Here is a 20,978-nt window from a genome sequence, read left to right as displayed (position 1 = left end):
ACCCCGCCCCGCAGGAGAAGGGGGCGCCAAACTGCCCTTTGACCCTGGACTCGGGGTCCCCACTCTGCGGCGCGCCCCCTCGGCGTCCAGCCCTCGGCCGAGAGGGCGCTCTAGGGAGACGCTGGGGCCGGCGCGCCGGGAGGCCGAGCGGCGGCGGGGGCGGCCCTGGCGGGGGGGCGGGCAAAGGGTGGGGGAGACCGTGCGCGCCCCCTCCCCGCATCCTCGGCGCGGAGCGCAGGGCCAAGCGCGCCGTTGGGGCGCGGGGGCGGCGACAGTCCGAGGGTCCCCGTGGCGCCTGGCGAGCGCAGCTGCCCGGCCCGCGGGCGGCGAGTTCCCGGTAAGTGCGGTCCCGAGAGCGGAGCGCGCCGGGGAGGCGTGGAGAGGGGGGCTGGGCGCCGGGGACGTCTGGGTCCCGCGCCCAATGGCTGGAGGGCGGCCGAGCGCCGCCCGCCCGCCCCGCCCGCCCCCTCTCCCCTCCCCCCGGCGCTCCCCTCCCCCTCCCCCGCCCGCCGCTTTCCCCCGCCCCCGCCCCGGCGCCAACTCCACGGCGCCTCCTTAAAAAGCGCGCGGGAGTTGTAAGGGGGGGCCGGAGCGAGCCAGAGTGAGCGAGAGCGCAGGGTAAAGGGGGCGGGCGGGGGGCCCGGGCTCCACCTTAAAAGCGGGCGCGTGGGGGTGGGAGGGAGGAAGGCGGGCGGCGGGGAGGAGGGAGGGAGGGAAGGAAGGGGGGCCGGAGTGTCCCGGGCGCAGGGCGCGCGTGCGGCGGCGGCGGCGGCGGGGAGGGGCCGGCCGCGCCGCGCTCCCCTCCTCCCTCCTCGCATCCCCGGCCCCGCGCGCGCCCAGCAGAAGCGGGTCTGTGTGTGCGTGCGTGCGAGTGAGTGAGTGTGTGCATATTTTTTTCTCTCTTTTCTTTCTCTCTCACTGTTTTTTCTCTCTCGCGCTCCCTCTCTCTCGCTTTTTTTTTTTTTTTTTTTTTTTTCAAAGAAACAGCAGCGCCGCCGCCGCTCCGCCGAGGCGCTGCGCCCCCCGGGGGGGGAGGCGGAGGAGGCGGGCAGCGGCGGAGGGAGGGGAGCCGGGGAGGGGGGCGCCGCGCTGGGAGGGAGGCAGCGCGCACGGTGCAGCCGGGCCGGGCGGGAGGCATGGCGGGGCCCCCGGCCCTACCCCCGCCGGAGACGGCGGCGGCCGCCACCACGGCGGCCGCTGCCTCGTCGTCCGCCGCTTCCCCGCACTACCAAGAGTGGATCCTGGACACCATCGACTCGCTGCGCTCGCGCAAGGCGCGGCCGGACCTGGAGCGCATCTGCCGGATGGTGCGGCGGCGGCACGGCCCGGAGCCGGAGCGCACGCGCGCCGAGCTCGAGAAACTGATCCAGCAGCGCGCCGTGCTCCGGGTCAGCTACAAGGGGAGCATCTCGTACCGCAACGCGGCGCGCGTCCAGCCGCCCCGGCGCGGAGCCACCCCGCCGGCCCCGCCGCGCGCCCCCCGCGGGGGCCCCGCCGCCGCCGCCGCCGCGCCGCCGCCCACGCCCGCCCCGCCGCCACCGCCCGCGCCCGTCGCCGCCACCGCCCCGGCCCGGGCGCCCCGCGCGGCCGCCGCTGCCGCCGCCACAGCGCCCCCCTCGCCCGGCCCCGCGCAGCCGGGCCCCCGCGCGCAGCGGGCCGCGCCCCTGGCCGCGCCGCCGCCCGCGCCCGCCGCTCCTCCGGCAGTGGCGCCCCCGGCCGGCCCGCGCCGCGCCCCCCCGCCCGCCGTCGCCGCCCGGGAGCCGCCGCTGCCGCCGCCGCCACAGCCGCCGGCGCCGCCACAGCAGCAGCAGCCGCCGCCGCCGCAGCCACAGCAGCCGCCGGAGGGGGGCGCGGCGCGGGCCGGCGGCCCGGCACGGCCCGTGAGCCTGCGGGAAGTCGTGCGCTACCTCGGGGGCAGCGGCGGCGCCGGCGGCCGCCTGACCCGCGGCCGCGTGCAGGGGCTGCTGGAGGAAGAGGCGGCAGCGCGAGGCCGCCTGGAGCGCACCCGCCTCGGAGCGCTCGCGCTGCCCCGCGGGGACAGGCCCGGACGGGCGCCGCCGGCCGCCAGCGCCCGCGCGTCGCGGAGCAAGGTGAGCGCGCCGGGGAAGGGGGGGGTTGCCGCGCGGTAGGCAGGTGCGGGCGAAGTTGGTGGCGGGGCGCGAGTCCCGGGAGGAATCGGGCGGCGGGCGGCCCTGGCTTTTCGCGTCTTAACTGCGGGTTCGGCGCATGGTGACCTTGGCAAGTGACTTAATCTTGCCGAGCCTCAGTTTCCTCCGCTTGTAAAACGCGATTTAATAGCAGTAGCGACCCCTTGAGGTTGTTGAGCGAGTTTAGTGAGATTTGGCTACTGAGGGCTTTATTAACACAGAGCCTGGCACGGACTGAATGCGTAAAAGTTAGTCCGTGTTGATATTAAAGGAGGGTGTTAAGCACACCACCCGGTCCTGGATCCCAGGGACTGGGCCCAGGGCCAGAACAGCTACTAACCTTTCCTGCCTCTCTCCCCGGCACCAGAGAGGTGGAGAAGAGCGAGTGCTTGAGAAGGAAGAGGAGGAAGAAGACGAGGAAGAGGAGGATGACGAGGATGATGTGTCTGAGGGCTCAGAGGTGCCTGAGGGTGACCGTCCAGCAGGTGCCCAGCACCACCAGCTTAATGGCGAGCGAGGCCCTCAGAGTGCCAAGGAGAGGGTCAAGGAGTGGACACCCTGTGGACCCCACCAGGGCCAGGATGAAAGTCGGGGGCCGGCACCAGGCAGTGGTACCCGCCAAGTGTTCTCCATGGCAGCCATGAATAAGGAAGGGGGATCAGGTAAGGATCTCTCTGAGTTGGGAGGTATTGCCTGGTGGGGAGGAACTGAGCCCCAAGACAAAGCCACAGGCATATGTGTTTTCTTTCCCAGCCTCTGCTGCCACTGGGCCGGACTCCCCGTCCCCTGTGCCTTTGCCCCCAGGAAAACCAGCCCTACCAGGGGCCGATGGGACCCCCTTTGGCTGTCCGTAAGTTGGGGTATTTGAGACACGGGGGTGTGGCCTTCATAGGTGTAACAGAACGGGGGGAGTATCGCTTCTCACTGGTTCCCTCTGTTCTGACACAGCTCCGGGCGCAAAGAGAAGCCAGCTGACCCCGTGGAGTGGACCGTGATGGACGTGGTTGAGTACTTCACCGAGGCCGGCTTCCCAGAGCAGGCAACAGCTTTCCAAGAGCAGGCGAGTTCCCAGCCCTCGGTGTGCCCCTCTATTCCAGGGCCTCAGTGGGGGTCAGCTCTCACCCTGCTCTCACCCTGCTCGCTCTCTCTCTGTCCCACCCAGGAAATCGATGGCAAGTCTTTGCTGCTCATGCAGCGCACGGATGTGCTGACTGGCCTGTCCATCCGCCTGGGCCCAGCCCTGAAAATCTACGAGCACCACATCAAGGTGCTGCAGCAAGGCCACTTTGAGGATGACGACCCTGATGGCTTTCTAGGCTGAGCGCCCAGCCTCGCCCCAGCCCCAGCCCATTCCAGCCCCCATCTCACCCAAGACCCCCAGAGTCCAGGAGCTGGATGGGGACACTCTCAGCCCTCATAACAGATTCCAGTGAGGGGGCATTCCTCCCTATTCATCTCTTCCCTGTGTTTCCCCAGCATACACACATCTGGCCCCCAGCACATCCTATACTCCATGATAGAGGAGTGTGGGGTGAGACCGGGCCTGCTCATGTCACCCCAGGAGGCTAGCCCTCCCCTCAAGTCTAGGACATTTTTGAAAAAAACAAAAAAAAGAAAAAAAGAAAAACGGGGGCTTCCTATCTCCCCTAGATCCTCTTCAGTTCAGCCAGATGTTTCCTATATAAATGTTCTGTTCTGCCTATTCATTTTGGTGGGTGGCCTTTCCTCTCTCCCCCACCGCCCATGCCCCATCCCAGTCTGCCCCTGGGAACAGCTGGGGTGGGGTCTCTGGGTCTTCCCTAACCCTCTCCTTTCTTTCTGTTGGTTGTCGCTCCAGCTGGCTGTATTGCTTTTTAATATTGCACCGAAGGTTTTTTAAATAAAGTTTTAAAAAAAAATGCTAGTTCAATTTTATGAATGGAATGGGGGGAGGAGCTTGAAGAGCTATGGGCCTCCTGGGAGAGTCTAGGGTTCAGACAAAATTGTTTGAGGAGGAAGACAGGTAGTGTGTGGGGCTGCCTGACAGCCAGCTAAGATAGGAAGTGCTGCAGGAGAGCAGGAATATTTGCCTAGTTAGGTCACCTCCCCATGCTCAGAACAGTGCCCAGACACACAGTAGGTGCTCAAATATTTGTTGAGTGACCGGCAGCTAACTAGGCTTTATGAGCATTTTCTCGATTGTTCTCTCTGCAGCCCCATAGGCAGAAAGCTCATAAAACACCACTTTCTGGAAGAGGCAACTGGCTCAGCACAGCAAAGATGCTTGCTCAGGGTCCCAGGGGGTGGGGTCAGACACCTGTCTGAGTTCTTTACCCAGAGTCTTTTTAAGTGTAATTGATGTATTTGGCTTCCTAGCTGTATGTCTGTCAGCTTTGGCACACCACCAAGAATCTAGTTTCTAAGTGTTGGGGGCAGGGGTCTGTTCTGGACCCATGGTAGGGTCTCTAGGCCTCCCTGTCTGGGCCAATTAAAAGGAACGGAAGGGATGAGATCATGGGACCCGCACCTTGTTCCAAGTGAAGATTTTTAGTATTGTTACCAGTTGGAACAGCTACTGACATCACAAGTCCCTGCTAAGTTCAAATGCAGTTTTCCAACTCCATTAGAGTTTCTTTAAAAAAATATACAGATTCGGGGGCCAGAGTCAGACTCTACGCAGCAGGGGCGTCCTCCCTTCATGTACCTGCATCCCCGGTTTGGAGGCTCGATAAAGACCCCTCTTCCCTAGGAAGCCGCCTAGAAGAAAAGTGCTGGCACCCCCGGGCGGCACCCCAGGACGGGACCGCGCCAGCACCGGCCCAGGACGCCTCTTTATCTGGGCGCGTCCCCCAAGCCAGGTTCCGGGAGCGCGCATGTGCGCGGGGCCCCGCGGGCGCGCAGCGCCTACCGGAGAGGCGCGCCCCTCCCGCGTGTTGAAATTCAAACGAGGCGAACTCCCTCCTTGCGGCGCCGCGCGGGCGAAGAGGTCGAGGCAGGGGCGAGTTGGAGGGGGGCCGCATTCCCAGTCCCGGCAAGTCCGAGGTTCCCGGGGCGGGGTCGAACCCGCGGCCAACGTGAGCGGCGGAGACTTAAAGAGCTGCGGTCCTCGCCTGCGACCCTACGATGGCTACCGAGCAGTGGTTCGTGGAGCCGCTCCCCCCGGGCCCTGGGGAAACACCGCCCCCGGGCGACTTGGAACCTGGGGCGCAGCCCTGCGGAGACCCCTCCTGGTCGGCGTCCCCTGGCAGGCCTGGGAACCCCCCGGAGGCAGAACCGGAGGATGTCCAGGGGCAGCTGCCGGAGGCCTCTACGGCTACTCCTTCCCCCGAGCCCCTGGCCCCCGGCCCAGGCCCCGCCCCTCCTCGCCTACCCTTGGACACCATGTTCAGCCCCATCACCGAACAGCTCCGCTACCTGCTCAAGAAGGCAGATGATTTCCAGAGCTACTTGCTTTACAGGTGATTCTGGATGGGGTCCTAGGTCCTGAGAATGAGACTGAGGAGAGGGTAGTAGGTGGGCAACACACGCTAGGTTCCCAAACTCAAAAGCACCAGGAGCCAGCAACCGTAAATGAAGCTAGTTGATTGCGGATCCCATCTCGAAGAGTGATAAGAACTGTGTAGAAATTTGGGGTTAGGGAGTGCCTGCTATTAGGTGGCCCCCAATTCATGAGGACTTTTCTCCCAGTTTTTAACTGTTGGCTTACACTTTGAACTCTGGGCAGGCTAAACAAAACCAATCTGTGCCAGATTTGGCCCTGCTGGCTACCAGTGTGAGAGCCCCACCACGACCACCACCAAAGTATATAGCGTGATGCCCAACCCAGAGGGAAAGGGACTGAAATTCTTACATTTCAGTATCCATTGGAATTCTTGGGGAGGCTGTTTAAACCCTAAATTTCTGGGCTCCACCCTACAGGAAATTTTGAGTTAAAGTCAGTGGTAGAACTCAGGTGTCAGCATCTTAACAAGTGTTCCCAATTGTTTTGATGGAAATGGTCCTGAAAGATACTCTGAGAAAGGCCTGGCGCAGGCGGAATTTTTAATAGGGGGTCCAGGCCAGGGGTACAAGTCAGCAGTGAGTAGAATGGGAAATGGGGAGTGAGGGACCCCAGGCAAAGGCCCTCTTTTCCCTTTAGCAGGGACCGAGTACAGAAGGAACAGCTGGCAAAGGCCATGCCCACCTTCTTACAGATGTGTGAGCCCTACTTTCTCTACCTGGAGGCAGCTGCACGGAGTGTGCCCCCCATCTATGGAGCCCTGCAGGAGCTGGTCCGAAAGGGGGTGTGTGGAGCAGATTTCCTAGACCCTGTGCCCCTTTCTTCATCCCTCAGGAGTGGGAGAGGGTGGGGGAGGGCGATCCTGGTAGGCCAGCTAATCTCATTACACCCCTTCTTCCATGCAGCTGTTGGAGATCTCCCAACAGCTGACCCTGCGCCTGGAACAGCTGGTCCTCATGTATGCCTCCTTTGGGTTCGTGGACCTGGAGGATACGGACCCCCTAAGGTAAAAGGGTAGGACACAGGAATGGGGGTGGGGGGAGGGTGGAGTCCAGAGCCCAGCCTCACTCCCGACTCTCCCATTTCTTGCCAGCATCTCTTGTTTCTTCTGCGGGAGGTTCTCCATCAGCCCTTCTCACGAGGTGTCCATCTTCAGATACTGTGCCCCAGCCGCCTACACCGCCAGCCGCTTCCCCAGATACCTCTACAAGAAGATGCGTTGGAACCTGGAAGCCACCCCAGAGCCCAGCAGCGGGGAACAAGATTCCCATGTGGATTAGTGAGTCCCCTAATAGAACCAAAGTTCTCCTCTCTCTCCGCAGCATGCCAGTGTAGGCCTCTGGTGGCCACCACCACCAGAGCATGGAAAGCCAAGCAGGAAACCAAAGATCTTTGAAAGGCCATCCCCACCTTAAAAAAAAAAAAAAAAAAAAAAACCTCACTCTCCCATTAACATAAAAGTCCTCCTCTTAAAAGTAAGCTGACAGGAAGAAAAGGCCTCAGTGTTGAGCCACCTGAGAATTTGAGGGCAAATTCTGAGGAGTTCCACCTCCCCCCCAGAATCAAAGCCCTCAACAGAAGAAGGTAGGAAACTGTTCATTCTTAACTGATGCCCCTCCCCTCCCAGCTACTTCTTGTGCTATCGGGATACATGGGAAGACACAGGCAAGAGTCCAGCCAATTCGTGCCCCCAGATCCAGAAGCTGTGGTCCATTGGCCGGTGGGTGCCGCTTGGACCTCCCGACGATGACCTTTATTCATGGTAGGAGTTAGGGTGATGGCAAAGTGGGTTTGGGGCTTGGAGGGAGGGGCAGAACCCCACCAAAGACCAACTTCCCTCAATATTGGTTCCCTTGGTAATAAGGACAGTATTTTATTGTGCCCTGAAAAGTGCTTTATGCAGACTTGTGTAACAACCCATTGAGGTCTACACGTTAAGCACCATTTTACAAAGAAAACAGGTGCTCAGAGAGGTTAAGTTACCTGCCCAAGGACACACAGCTAGCTGGGTGATAGGCGAGGTCAGGGCTAGAGCTGTTCAGTCTCCCAGAGCCCTTACCCTAGGTTTCTCATCAACAAGGAAACCACTTTACCCCCAGGGTTTTTCCCACCCCCAGCTGAAACAAAGCAGCTTTCAGCTACAGCCTTTCACTTGAGGGGAGGGGCTCCCGAGAAGCAGGGGGGCGCTCACGTCTTGGCCTGTCTGTCCTGGCCCCCAGGATTTTGTGCCCGCAGCCGCCTGGGGACTACCAGCAGCTGCTGACCATCGGCTTTGAGGAGCCCTCGCACATGCTGGCCACCGACCTGCTGGTGCAGATCCTCACGGGCCAGGCAGGCCCGGCCCGGCCCCCGAGTGCGGCCGGGCCCGCGGCGTGGGCCGCGCAGGGGTCTTGAGCCTGGAGAGAGGGTATAAGCTGGAGCTTGACAGTTCCAAACTCCAGGAGAGGGAGCAGGGGAGGGGCTCACTCGTTCTCCCAGGGCACCTCGGCCTCGCCTTCCAAGGGGCCAGGCCGAGCTGGCGAGTGGGCACCGGGTCCGGCTCGGCCGCGGAGCCCTTCGTGTGGACACACCAGTTTTGCGTTAAATAAAAGAAAGAAAGAGGTCACAGGCTCAGCCTCCGCTCGCAGTGCCGCGCCCCACCCCTTGGGGCGAGGAGCCCCGCCCACTCGCGCGGCCTTCTGGGAAATGTAGTCTTTGAAACAAAACCAAAGTCCCTCGACTGGCGGACAAGCGCTCAAGGCATGCGCAGAGGCGCACATGAAGCTAAAAGGGAAGTAGCGGTGCCTGTCAACAACCGGAACCCAAAAAACCGCAAGTTTTGGGTAGCCGGGAAATTCAACACCCAATGGGGGAAGGGACCCCGGAGCCACGCCCACTGCCGTGTTTTGACCCGGAAGTGGCTTCTTTTTACCGAAAAGACTATATTTCCCGACGTGCCCCAGGAAAGGGCTCCGGGTGAGTTTCCGAAAGGCCAGAGTTAAATTTCTTCTTCCAGCTTTTGGGTAACGGAGTGGGCAGGTCGTCTTACTCGGCGGGGTGTCCCGGGCGCGGGCTGGTGGGAAAGCCGTAAGGAACTCCAACTTGGGATCTCTAAGCTTAACTCCGACCTTGGACAGGAAAAGAGACTCGGGTTGAGGTAAACTCACATATTCAAAGCTATAGCGGGCAAGTGGCGGGGCTATTGCAGCTGGTCCCTTGCGAGAGGAAGGGTGTCCTTCCTCACCCTGCTGTCACTCATCTGCGAGTTACCCCCTCATTTAAGGCATGCCTTTTCGTTCTCTGTAGCATTTTTGGAGTCAGGGGAAACCTAACCTTTAAGTTTTTGAGCAAAGCACTCACCTAAAACTCCCTGGCACATAGTAGTGTAAACCCCTATTTAAGATGACAAAAGCGGACGTGAGAGGTAAAGTGAGTCGTCCGGATTGGACACCAGAACCCTTCATCTTTGGGGGGTCACAGGGGGTACAATTTGACTTCATTAAGATTGTTTAGTCTGAATGAGTTCAAGGGGATTCTGAAACTCCCTAATACTTCTTTTTTTTTTTTAATATTTTATTTATCCATTGAGAGAGGGAGAGAGAGTGAGTGAGAGAAGGCATGAGAGGGGAGAAGGTCACAGGGAGATGCAAACTCTCCGCGGAGCTGGGAGCCCTATGCGGGACTTGATCCCGGGACTCGATCCCGGCACTCCGGAGGATCATGACCTGAGCCGAAGGCAGTTGCTCAACTAACTGAGCCACCCAGGCACCCACTAATACGGTTTTAAGTTAGTTCCTGTGACTTACACACTCACACACACACACTGTAAGCTCTTTAGCTTAGTCCATAGAAGTTTAAATTGAGCCACAAATGCGAGTCATATATGTAATTTCAAACCGCCTAGTAGCTACATTTTTTTAAAGATGAAGTTTAAAAAAAAACAGATAAATATTAGTGATTTTTATTTAACCCAATATATCCAAAATATTATTTCAACATATACTTAATGCAAGAAATTGAGATAGTTCCCCCTTTCAGTTAATAAGTATGTCCCTTAAGGCAAATCACAGGCCACTTAAGACTAAAGATTTCTGGGGGCGCCTGGGTAGTTCAGTGGATCAAAGCCTCTGCCTTTAGCTCAGGTCATGATCCCAGAGCCCTGGGATCAAGCTCCACATTGGGCTCTCTGCTTAGTAGGGAGCCTGCTTCCCCATCTCTCTCTGCCTGCCTCTCTGCCTACTTGTGATCTCTGTCTGTCAAACAAATAAATAAAATCTTTAAAAAAAAAAAAAAAAGACTAATGATTTCTGGCGCATGGTGGCAGTACTTGGAGAAGAATGAAACAGGTTTGATGTCCTGAATCCTGTTGCTTTTGAACTATCTATAACGTGATTCTCCACCTTTAGCATGGAATTGTTTGGAGGGTCTAATTTTTAAGTCTGGGTTGGGGGCCCAGAATGTGAGAAGTTCCCAAGCCATCCAGAGACTACTGGTCCAAATGCTACAGTTTGAGAACTGCTAGCCTACCTACATCTACCTACCTGATCGTTCTCACACTTGGCTCCATGTGGGAAACACCTGTAGAGCTTTAAAAAATACTGAAGCCAAGGTGCCCCTCAGATTCTGATTTGCTTGGTGTAAGGGTGCCTCAGCGGAGTCAGGGCAGGGAAGGTGGGGAACCCAGGTCCACACTTAAGTAGTGCTGTCAACTCTACAGGCTTAGTTCTTAGCAACCCTGCTGGGAATTAAGAATCTGCTCTGGGGGCGCCTGGGTGGTCCCTGCGTCTGGGATCTAGCCCCATATTGGGCTCCCTGCTAAGGTGGGGAGCCTGCTTCTCACTCTCCAGCTCCCCTGTGCTTGTGTTTCCTCTCTCTCTCTTTCTGTCATAAATAAATAAAATCTTTTTTCAAAGATTTTATTTATTTGACAGAAAGATCACAAGTAGGCAGAAAGGCAGGCATAGAGAGAGGGGTAAGTGGGCTCCTCACAGAGCAGAGAGCCTGATGTGGGGCTCGATCCCAGAACCCTAAGATCATGACCCACTGAGCCACCCAGGAGCCCCAATAAATAAAATCTTAAAAAAAAAAATCTGCTCTGGCTGTTTCCATTTCCCCCCTTGGCAGTGCTGGATCTTTGCTCTCTCAGCAGAGTCACCATCAAGTATGTGCTCAGTGTGCTGATGCCGGAATCAGGTGGTTCCTTTTTGGACTGAGCTTCTCGTGGGGTCCAATGCTGTGTGAGCATTCTTTCATTCTTAATTAGCTACTTGTCCTCCCTATGGAGAATCAAGCCTGTTGCTAGACCCAGGGCATCCATAGTTGGACAAGTTCAAGAGTTGAAACAGTGATTCTAAAACATTCCTGGGTCTTTTCTTGGTCTCAGGCCCCCCCTAAGAAGCCGGTACCCTAAAACCAAAGAATAAAAGTGCACAGATACAGTTATTCAAGTTAGGGTGTTCACAGACTCTCTTGAATTCCATCAAAGGGGGACTTGAACCCCTCAGCTTAGGAGAGAAATTAAGAAGGGCTTGCCAATTGAGAGCTACAGGCTCTATGGCAAACAGCTGCTACTTATTGCATCTCCTGTCCCTCACCCCCAATTTAAAAAGTTTTCTAGTTACTTTTTAAATATTTTATTTATTTGAGAGAAAGAAAGCGCAAGCAGGGGGAGTTGCAGAGGGAGAAGCAGGCTGCCAGCTGAGCAGGGAGTACTATGTGGGACTCAATCCCAGGACCCTGGGATCATGACCTGAGCCACCCAAGTGCCCCAAAAGTCACATTTAAAGTTCAGTAGATTTCTTTTTTTTTTTTTTTAAGATTTTATTTATTTGACAGAGACAGCGAGAGAGGGCATACAAGCAGGGGGAGTGGGAGAGGGAGAAGCAGGCACCCCACCCAGCAGGGAGCTAGAGGCAGCCAGATCACAGGACCCTGGGATCATGACCCCAGCCGAAGCAGACGCTGCTTAATGACTGAGCCACGCAGATGGCCCTCTCTTTTATTTATTTAATTTTTTTAAAGATTTTTTTATTTGTTTATTTGACAGAGAGAGACAGAGAGGTCACAAGTAGGCAGAGAGGCAGGCAGAGAGGCAGGCAGAGAGAGAGGGAGAAGCAGGCTCCCCGCCAAGGAGAGAGCCTGATGTGGGGCTCGATCCCAAGACCCTGGGATCATGACCTGGGCCGAAGGCAAAGGCTTAACCCACTGAGCCACCCAGGCGCCCCTCTCTCTTTTATTTTTTATTATTTTTTTTAAGATTTTTATTTATTTATTTGAGAGACAGTGAGAGAGAGCATGAGAGGCGAGAAGGTCAGAGGGAGAAGCAGACTCCCCATGGAGCTGGGAGCCTGACGCGGGACTCGATCCCGGGACTCCGGGACCGTGACCTGAGCCAAAGGCGGTTGCTTAACCAACTGAGCCACCCAGGTGCCCTCTCTTTTATTTTTTTAAAGATTTTATTTATTTGAGAGAGAGTGAGTGAATGCACAAGCAGAGGGGGAGGGCCAGGGGCAGAAGCAGACTCCCCTGCCAAGGGGGGAGGCAGACATGGAGCCCCATCTCCAGATTGCAGATTATAACCTGAACCCAAATCACATGCTTAACTGTCTGAGCCACCCTGACTCCCCTAGATTTCTCTTTTAAAGGCTTGGTTCCAGCGGCACCTGGGTGGCTCAGTGAATTAAGCCACTGCCTTCGGCTCAGGTCATGATCTCAGAGTCCTGGGATCGAGCCCCGTGTCGGGCTCTCTGCTCAGGCAGGGAGCCTGCTTCCCTTCCTCTCTCTCTGCCTGCCTCTCTGCCTACTTGTGATCTCTCTCTGTCAAATAAATAAATAAAATCTTTAAAAAAAAAAAAAAAGGCTTGGTTCCCTCCTCACTGCCCCCCCACCTTTTGGAAATCAGAAGCTCTGGTGCTGCTGAGTTCACTCATTGGTAGTACTGTTGATATGGAGGAACACTCATCTTCCCGTCGAAACAAAGCATTTTACAACACACCCCATTTCTCTCCTTAATATCTGTCTGGGATCTATAAGTCATGTGAAGTTTGCCATAGCTGGACAGATTATATATGGCCTTCTATACCCTGTTGAGACGCTTGTACCTATACCACCACCCCATTTTTTTGGGTAGCTATTGTTTACGTCCTCAGGGCAGGAACAACTTCTTATCACCTCTGTCTAGCCAGCGCCCAGCTCCGGGCATTCCGTTGGCACCAATAAATGTTGACGCTGTCTGGAAAAAGCGAGGGCTTGAGTTCATTCGTCCGAACGCCGCAGTTTGCGCATCTGCCGCCAGGGGGCACCAGGACTCGGCCAGGGCCGGGGGAGACCAGCAGCCCCAGAACTCGGCACTAAGGGAGCACGTTCTGTATTCTGGCCCGCGCCTCCTGCAGCTTTCTCCGGACTTCCTCTGCCGGGCGCGCTCCCGCCCCGGCCCAGACGAAGAAGACCCAGAGGAAAACAGCCTCAACTGCCCAGAAAGAAAGGGCTTTATTGGGGAGTGAGGATAGCCGAGGTGGAGACCCTGGTCTCCTAATTGCAAAGGCCGGAGGCAGAGACCAGCTCCATTTGCAGTTAGGCGGCGAAGGGCTGAACAGTTCCACTGGCGGTTTGAGAGTGGTAGTGTTCCCCAGTGGGGACTAACAGTTTTATAGAAGAGACTGCTCAATTTCACAAAGTCAGGTTCAAGGAAGGGCTGGTCGATTTCATCTTGTCCTGTGCAGACCCGCTGGCCTTCTTCCAGGCCTTCAGTGGATTCTGAGAGCACCTGGGCAGCCCTACCATTTTCCTCTGATGTACATGTTACGTCTGGCAGGGGGTCCCAGCCTGCTGGAACATCAAGTCTTCTGCTCCTCCTGGGGAGAGGACGCCAGACGGAAGGCTGACTTTAAAGGACCCGCGCACCGCAGGAAGGACACCCAGTCACAAGGTTGAGGCGGTTTGGGCCCTGGGACTACCGCATCCTGGTCATTCCCGGGCCGTGCCCAGAACTTTGTGCCCTAGCCTAGAGTGAGTTTCCGAAGGACGCGGGGGTGCACTTTTCCCTGGCCCAGCACCCTGGCGCCCGGGGTGAGGGGAGGAAAGAGCGACTAGCGCTTGAGGCAAGAGGAGAAAAGGGGGTTCCCACCTGCTCCAAGCCGCTCTCAGATGCCTTTCTGCGGGGAGGCCAGATCACCGCCAGCTTTCCGTCGCCGCTGCTCGCTGCGGGGGAAGGGGCGCTCAGCCGGGGTTGCCCCTCCTGTCACCAGCTGGAGGCTGCCAGGACCAAGGAGGCCGGCCGCGCCCCTTAAACACACAGGCGTTTACCCTCCTTCCCATGGAAACCTCCATTCTGAAAGGAGGGAGCAACCTGAGGGAGGAGGGAGGCGAACCCAGAGTGCGGAAGTGGCTCCAGGAGTGCCTGAACCCAAGGGTTCCAGGGAACCCGATAAAGACACCTAGAACCCCCCCTCCCTTCCTCACCAAGAGCCTAGTGAGGTGGATTCGGGAGTCGACCATCCCGAGTACAGGGTGGAGCGCAGGGCGTCTGGGAGCCTGAGGGGGTACCTTGAGGGCCAGAAGAGGGGCCACTGGAGTTGGGCAGTCGGTGAGGGTGGCTGGAGCCCTGACAGACCCCAGCGTCGGAGCGCGCGTGCTTACCCGTGAGGCTCGGCGCGGGCTCCTTGAACTCGGCGGTGCCGTAGACGCTGAGCCGCTGGCGCTGCAGCTCCCGCTCGCGCTCAAGCACCTCGCGCACCTCCTGCTCCAGCAACGACGGCGCGACCCGCGGCGGGGCGCGGGCCAGCACCGGGCACCGACCCTGCACCGCCAAGCGCGGCCGGCCTCCGGGATCCGGCAGCCCCTGCAGGTCCGCGCCGCCTTCAGCCGCCGGCAAGGAGCCGCGTCCCCCAGCGGCCTCAAAGAATCGCCGGAGCTCACCCAACGGCTGCGGCTGCGGCCCGGCGCGCTGCTCTGGGGCTGCGGGGCTCGCTAGCGCCGCCTGACGGTGGGCCTCCCGCTCGATATCTCGCTGCATCTGCGCGCCCGCCCGCGCGCGCTCCAAGGCGCGCGGGAGCGCGGGGCCGGGGCCGGGCAGGCTGAGCACTGGCCGCACGCGCAGCTCGACGAGTTCTCGGCCTGCGCGGCGAGGGCTCAGGCCTCGGCTCCGGCGCAGGCTCTCCTCGCGTTCGCAGCTGCGTCGTATTTCTCGTTCAATGGGCGTCTCCATGAGCGGCTCCTCGGGGCCCTGGTCGGGGGGGGGGGCGGTCTTCGGGAGCGGTAGAAAATGCTGCAGGGGGCCTTCGGAGTCTGACTCCGGGGACGAGGTCTCGGGATCCTGAAGAGGACAGTGCTTCGGGACCACCGCGCTTCGAGCTTCAGACGACTCGGGGTCGTGGTTGCCGGACCAGAGACTCCCAAAACCCTCAGCTGCAGACGGCCCGGGGCGTTCTGCGTCCAGCCCCGCTGATGGACCCGGGACTTCGCTCTCTTGCTCAGAGATCTCCGCGCCCTGCTCTAAAGGGGGCACGGAGACCTTGCCTCCCGGCCTGTGGACTTCGGCGTCCTGCTCTGGGGCAGGCCCCGGACTTCGCTGTCTGACCCGGGGGCCTCGAGGCCCCGCTCTTCGGATGAACCCAGGGCTCCGATCTCTGGCCCGGGGACCTCGGTGTCCAGGGCTGGGAGCAGCTCGGAAGGCTTAGTTTCCAGCGCCGGAGTTTTGATGCCCAGAGCTCGGACACTGCCCTGCGCGGCACCTGTGGCAGTCACCGCCCGCGGGTTCCAAGGCGTTGCCTACAGCGGCCGTTTCTCTGACCTGCCCCTGGCCTCTAAGAACGGCCCCCCCGGGCAGGGTCGGGCACCGCCCTCTGCAACTGAAGGGAAGATTACGGCCCCGCCCTCGGGGTGGAAAGGGGCGGGGCTCAGCAGGGTACCGCCTTTCCTGCGCTGACGCGCCTCAGGTCAGTTCAGGGTACCAGACTTCTTGTAAAAGGGCTTACCTGGACTCGGCTGCAAGTCTAGGTGCCGTTCGACTCTCGGGGCGCCACCGTGGCACCTTGTCGCTCCCACGTCCCCGGCATTCCCAGGAGGTCTGACCCCAGCCGTGCTCCTGGCTGGGTCGTTGAGCCACTGGCCCTCTGGTGCTGGTGTCCTCCAAAGCCATCTTTCCGGGACCTTGCTAGCCCCGCCCAGGCCGGCGGGCAGCAACGCCCCTGGCCTCTGGGCTGTCCATCCACATTCTACCCCTGCAGCCTACGGCTCAGACTGGAGGGGGCGCCAGGAGCCCTCTCTTGGCGCGCCCCAGGTTCCCTCCCCGTTTCTGGGCTCAGCGAGGCCTCTTCAGAGAGGTGTGCCTTGGGCCGCGTCACGCCCAGAGGCTGCTTTCCCCTCACCCCTCCTGGAAAAGTCCGCGAGGCGTCTGCGGCCAAGTGCACTTCCAGATTGAGGAGGGACGGACGCAACGCGCCCAGGGCTCAGCGGAGCAGCTGCGGTTGAAAGGCGGTCACCTTGGGCCCAGGCAGTTAGAAAGGCCCTGGAGAGGTATCCAAGCTTGCGGTATGGAGCAGCTCCCCGCCGCAGGGGCCAGATCCGTGGCGTTCAAGGGCAAGACCGACGCCCCCAAAGACATTTTCCACTCTCTTCCCCCAGGCCCTCTCCAGATCTGTCCTCTGGCCCTACTTCACCATTCTGGGTTGACCAGGAAGAAAGAATAGTTACCTAGAGAAAGAGGGGGGTGGGTGCTAAACAGCTTTGGGAACCTCCAACAATCCATATCTGATCACTCCTTCCCCCAGGTCTCTGCCTACCTTGATGACTCCCCTCCTTCCCACCCTCTCCTACCCTCTCCTGGATCCTAGTCTCCAGTTCCTCCCTCTAACCCTGTTGGCCCAACTGGAATTGGGCCTACATGGGTTCCATCCTGCGCAAAACCTAAGTAAGGTACCAGCCTTCTCCAAGGCCCAGTTCTCTCGTCTGTAAAATGGGGAAAGCAGTACCTACTCCCTTGGGAGGTGGTGAGGATTAAAGCTATACTTCTGGAAAGAGCTGTCTGTAGTGTTCTCTCCTCTTCATCACTTCCTGTTCCTCTTTGGCAGTGCTAACAAGGCTCCTGGTCCCACCATCCCACTGAGCCTTTTCAGTCCAAGGACACTGATGGACTTCATTTGCTGAATCCAGTCACTGGTTCCTCCCTGACTTCCTTTCCACTAGCTCCTTGGTCTCCAAGGACACCATCTTCTCCTGGTTTCCCTCCTATCTCGCAGGCATTTCTCTCTCTCTCTATCTTTAAGGATTTGACTTATTTACTTGAGAGAGCGAGAGCACAAGCAGGGGAGCAGCAGCAGGCAGAGGGAGAAGCAGGCTCTCTGCTGATCTAGGAGGCCAATGCAGGACTAATTCAGGATCCTGGGATCATTACCTGAGACAAAGGCAGACTCTTAACTGACTGAACCACCCAGGTATCCCCTCCCTGGCCTTTCAGGCTTCTGTTGCACCTGCATTATAGGTTTTCTTTCCCTCTGGTTTCCATGGAGTTGGCTGATGAGACAGACGGAAGTGCCTGTGTCCTTCCCCTTCTGGTAGCCACTCCACACAGCTCTGACCCCAAAGCCAAGGTATGGAAACAGCCCCTGGCTGTTACTAACCCAGATTGTCTTCTTCTTTTCCTTTTCTTTTTTTCTTTTTTTAAGTTTATTTATTTATTTAAGTAATCTCCACACCCAGTGTGCGGCTCGAACTCAACCCCGAGATCAAGGGTCATGGGCTTCGCTGGCTGAGCCAGTCAGGGGGGCCTCCGGACACCTTTATAAGCCAACTCTTTATCAAGCTCTCATCAGTTACTCAGTGTGAGCACACGATCTCTTTCCTCCCAGCACTCAACCCCTGACCAATCCCTACCTCATACTTTAAACGCCATCTCTGTGCTGGTGTCTCTCAAATTTATATCTCCATCTCTGACTTCTCCTCTGGGTTTTGGACTCCTCTCCAGCACTCTTAGTGTAGTAGGTGTCAAACTGAACACTTTTAAAAAACTGAACTTTCGGATCCCCCCAGGTCTCCTCACTATGTGTGGCAACTTACACAGTTTGTTTTTCATGCCCCAAACCTGGGAATCTACCTCAACCTCTCTCAGCCCTGCTCCAATCCATCCATATGTTGGATTGCTGTTGGATCTTCAGGCTCTGCCCCCAAAACATATTCTGAATTTGTCCACTTCTCTCCACCCTCACTTATCCCAGCCACTCCAGCGTCCCTCCAATGGCTCCCCATCACACTCAGAAGAAAAATTCAAATTCTCTCTTCGGACCCAGAAGGCCCTGCCCACTTCTCAGATCTCATTTTCTGACATTCTCTCCCTCACTCCTCCATTCCAGCCTTTGTGCTTCCCTCAACCCCCCCCCCCCCACAAGTGCACTCCTACCTCAGGGCCTTTGCACTTACTTGCCCTTTTCTCTGCTTGGAATGGCTCATCATATGGCTGGCTTCTGCTATGTGGGTCTCGACTCAAATATCACTTCTTTAGACAAATAGTCCCTGATCACCCTGCATCATACACAGCCCTTCTCCATAACCCTAAACCTGCTATTCTTTTTTTTTTTTTTTTAACTATTTATTTGACAGACAGAGATCTCAAGTAGGGGGAGAGGCAGGTAGAGAGAGAGAGAGAGGAGGAAGCAGACTCCCAGCTGAGCAGAGAACCTGATGAGGGGCTTGGTCTCAGGACCCTGGGATCATGACCTGAGCTGAAGGCAGAGGCTTTAACCCACTGAGTCACCCAGGTGCCCCTAATCCTGCTATTCTATACTCACCTTATACAGCAATTATCATTAATTGCCTTTATTTGTATATTATCTCTCTCCTCCCTACCACCGAAAGTGAGTTGTCTTACAGCATTTTCTGTTTGGTCACCCCTAGACCCAACTAACCCATGCCTAGCACAGTGGCTGATAAAAAACAGTTGCTTAAGGGCGCTTGGGTGGCTCAGTGGGTTGGGCCGCTGCCTTCGGCTCAGGTCATGATCTCAGGGTCCTGGGATCGAGTCCCGCATCGGGTTCTCTGCTCCGCGGGGAGCCTGCTTCCTCCTCTCTCTCTCTCTGCCTGCCTCTCTGCCTACTGGTGATCTCTCTGTGTCAAATGAATAAATAAAATCTTAAAAAAAAAAAAAAGAATTATTTAATGAGGGACGCCTGGGCGGCTCAGTTGGTTGAGCGGCTGCCTTCGGCTCAGGTCATGGTCCCGGCGTCCTGGGATCGAGTCCCGCATCGGGCTCCTTGCTCGGCGGGGAGCCTGCTTCTCCCTCTGCCTCTGCCTGCCATTCTGTCTGCCTGTGCTTGCTCTCTCTCCCTCTCTCCCTCTGATAAATAAATAAAATCTTAAAAAAAAAAAAAGAATTATTTAATGATACACACGAGGTGTCTACCCCAGTGCTGGGAATAAAGAAACAAATCAGACTTGGAAGGTGCAGTTGAGTTTGGGAGACAGACACAATGGTAAATAGAACAATCTTGCTTCATTGTGGAATACGGGACATGAATACAAAGGGAAGTCCACATACCATACATCTCAATATTTAACAGTTATAACATTAAATTACAAACAAATGAAGTATATTCTCAGAGCACCTGAGTGGTGCGGTCAGTTGAGCCTCCAACTCTTGATTTTGGCTCAGGTCATGATTTCAGAGTTGTGAGATCAAGCCCTACGTCAGCCTCTGTGTTCAGTAAGGAGACCACTTGGGATTCTCTCTCCCTCTCCCTCTGCCCCTCCCGCTTGTGTGCATTCTCTCTCTCTCTCTCTCTCAAATAAATAAATAGATCTCTTTAAAAGATACATTCTCGGGGCACCTGGGTGGCTTAGTCGTTAAGCATCTACCTTTGGTTCAGGTCATGATCCCAGGGTCCTGGGATCGAGCCCCACATTGGGCTCCTTGCTCAGCGGGAAACCTGCTTCTCTCCCTCTCCCACTCCCCCTGCTTGTATTCCCTCTCTCACTGTCTCTCTCTCTCTCTGTCAAATAAATAAATAAAATCTTTTTTTTTTTTAAGATACATTCTATCCTCCAAAAGACAGAAACAACCCACATGTCCATCAACAAATGAATAGATAAACAAAATGGGGGGTAGCTCCCCAAAATGGAATATTATTTGGGGGTGCCTGACTGGCTCTGTTAGTAGAGCATGTGATTCTTTTTTTTTTTTAAGTTTTATCCTTCCCCCTTTTATTATTATTATTATTTTTAAAGATTTTATTTATTTATTTGAGAGAGAGAGACGGTGAGAGAGAGCATGAGCGAGGAGAAGGTCAGAGGGAGAAGCAGACTCCCCATGCAGCTGGGAGCCCGATGCGGGACTCGATCCCGAGACTCTGGGACCATGACCCGAGCCGAAGGCACTCGTCCAACCAACTGAGCCACCCACGCGTCCCTATTATTATTATTTTTTTAAAGATTTTATTTATTTATTTGACAGAGAGAAATCACAAGTAGACAGAGAGGCAGACAGAGAGAGAGGAAGGGAAGCAGGCTCCCTGCTGAGCAGAGAGCCCAATGTGGGACTCGATCCCAGGACCCCGAGATCATGACCCGAGCCGAAGGCAGCGGCTTAACCCACTGAGCCACCCAGGCGCCCCAATTCTTTTTTTTTTTTTTTAATTTAATTCTTTGTCAGAGAGAGGGAGAGCACAAGCAGGGGGAGAGGCAGACAGAGGGAGAAGCAGGCTCCTTGCCAAACAAGGAGCTGGATGTGAGACTCAATCCCAAGACCCTGGGATCTCAACCGGACCAAAGGCAGATGCCCAATGGACTGAGCCACCCAGGCATCCCAAGCTTGCGACTCTTGATCTCAGGATTGTGAGTTCAAGCCCCGTGTTGGGTGTAGAAATGACTTAAAAAAATAAAATATTAAAGAAAAAAAAGGAATATCATTCAGTGATAAAAAGAATGAAACACTGACACACACTACGTTGTGGATGGATCTTAAAAACATTATGCTGAGTTGGGGCCCCTTGGTGGCTCAGTCAGTTGAGCATCTGCCTACCGCTCAGGTCATGATCCTAACCCAGTGTCCTGGGATTGAGTCCCACATTGGGCTTCCTGCTCAGCAGGAAGTCTGCTTTTCCCTCTCCCTCAGCCCCTCCCCCTGCTCCTGCTCTCTCTCGCTCTCCCTCTCTCTCTCTCAAATAAATTTTTTTTTTAAAGATTTTATTTATTTATTTGACAGACAGGGATCACAGGTAGGCAGAGAGGCAGTCAGAGAGAGAGAGGGGGAAGCAGGCTCCCTGCTGAGCAGAGAGCCCGATGCGGGGCTCGATCCCAGAACCCTGAGATCATGACCTGAGCCGAAGGCAGAGGCTTTAACCCACTGAGCCACCCAGGCGCCCCTCTCTCAAATAAATCTTAAAAAA

The 20,978-nt window shown here is 56.6% G+C and overlaps 3 protein-coding genes across 7 annotated transcripts; 2 read left to right on the top strand and 1 right to left on the bottom strand.

Moving 5' to 3' along the window:
• Positions 1-522: 522 nt before the first annotated feature.
• SAMD1 (sterile alpha motif domain containing 1) lies at positions 523-4,045 on the top strand. Of its 2 annotated transcripts, XM_032313373.1 has the most exons (6): positions 523-618; positions 982-2,090; positions 2,515-2,809; positions 2,901-2,997; positions 3,096-3,207; positions 3,310-4,045. In XM_032313373.1, exons 2-6 carry the CDS (start codon positions 1,137-1,139, stop codon positions 3,466-3,468), a joined length of 1,617 nt encoding a protein of 538 aa, XP_032169264.1. In that variant the 5' UTR covers positions 523-618; positions 982-1,136; the 3' UTR covers positions 3,469-4,045. The 2 variants fall into 2 exon arrangements, with proteins under 2 accessions (XP_032169264.1, XP_032169260.1); XM_032313369.1 differs by having other exon boundaries at positions 544-2,090.
• Positions 4,046-5,075: 1,030 nt separating this feature from the next.
• Positions 5,076-8,279, top strand: C1H19orf67 (chromosome 1 C19orf67 homolog). 2 transcript variants are annotated; one of them, XM_032313392.1, is made up of 6 exons: positions 5,076-5,584; positions 6,268-6,409; positions 6,531-6,631; positions 6,719-6,904; positions 7,253-7,387; positions 7,845-8,279. In XM_032313392.1, the coding sequence occupies exons 1-6, from the start codon at positions 5,250-5,252 to the stop codon at positions 8,017-8,019; spliced, it is 1,074 nt and encodes a 357-aa protein (XP_032169283.1). In that variant the 5' UTR covers positions 5,076-5,249; the 3' UTR covers positions 8,020-8,279. The 2 variants fall into 2 exon arrangements, with proteins under 2 accessions (XP_032169283.1, XP_032169276.1); XM_032313385.1 differs by having other exon boundaries at positions 6,265-6,409; positions 7,845-8,277.
• Positions 8,280-13,075: 4,796 nt separating this feature from the next.
• MISP3 (MISP family member 3) lies at positions 13,076-15,774 on the bottom strand. Of its 3 annotated transcripts, XM_032313350.1 has the most exons (4): positions 15,579-15,774; positions 14,242-14,827; positions 13,730-13,803; positions 13,076-13,457 (listed from the first exon to the last, which is right to left on the bottom strand). In XM_032313350.1, the coding sequence occupies exons 2-4, from the start codon at positions 14,807-14,809 to the stop codon at positions 13,440-13,442; spliced, it is 660 nt and encodes a 219-aa protein (XP_032169241.1). In that variant the 5' UTR covers positions 14,810-14,827; positions 15,579-15,774; the 3' UTR covers positions 13,076-13,439. The 3 variants fall into 3 exon arrangements, 1 of the variants encoding a protein (XP_032169241.1); XR_004278691.1 differs by lacking the exon at positions 15,579-15,774 and having other exon boundaries at positions 13,432-13,457; positions 13,730-13,951; positions 14,242-15,570; XR_004278693.1 differs by lacking the exon at positions 15,579-15,774 and having other exon boundaries at positions 13,432-13,457; positions 13,730-13,887; positions 14,242-15,570.
• Between the last annotated feature and the right edge of the window lie 5,204 nt (positions 15,775-20,978).

This window comes from Mustela erminea, chromosome 1 (genome assembly GCF_009829155.1).
Source record: "Mustela erminea isolate mMusErm1 chromosome 1, mMusErm1.Pri, whole genome shotgun sequence".
Taxonomy (NCBI): domain Eukaryota; kingdom Metazoa; phylum Chordata; class Mammalia; order Carnivora; family Mustelidae; genus Mustela; species Mustela erminea.
The sequence above is the reverse complement of the archived record's forward strand: the minus strand, read 5'-3'. Positions and strand labels throughout refer to the sequence as shown.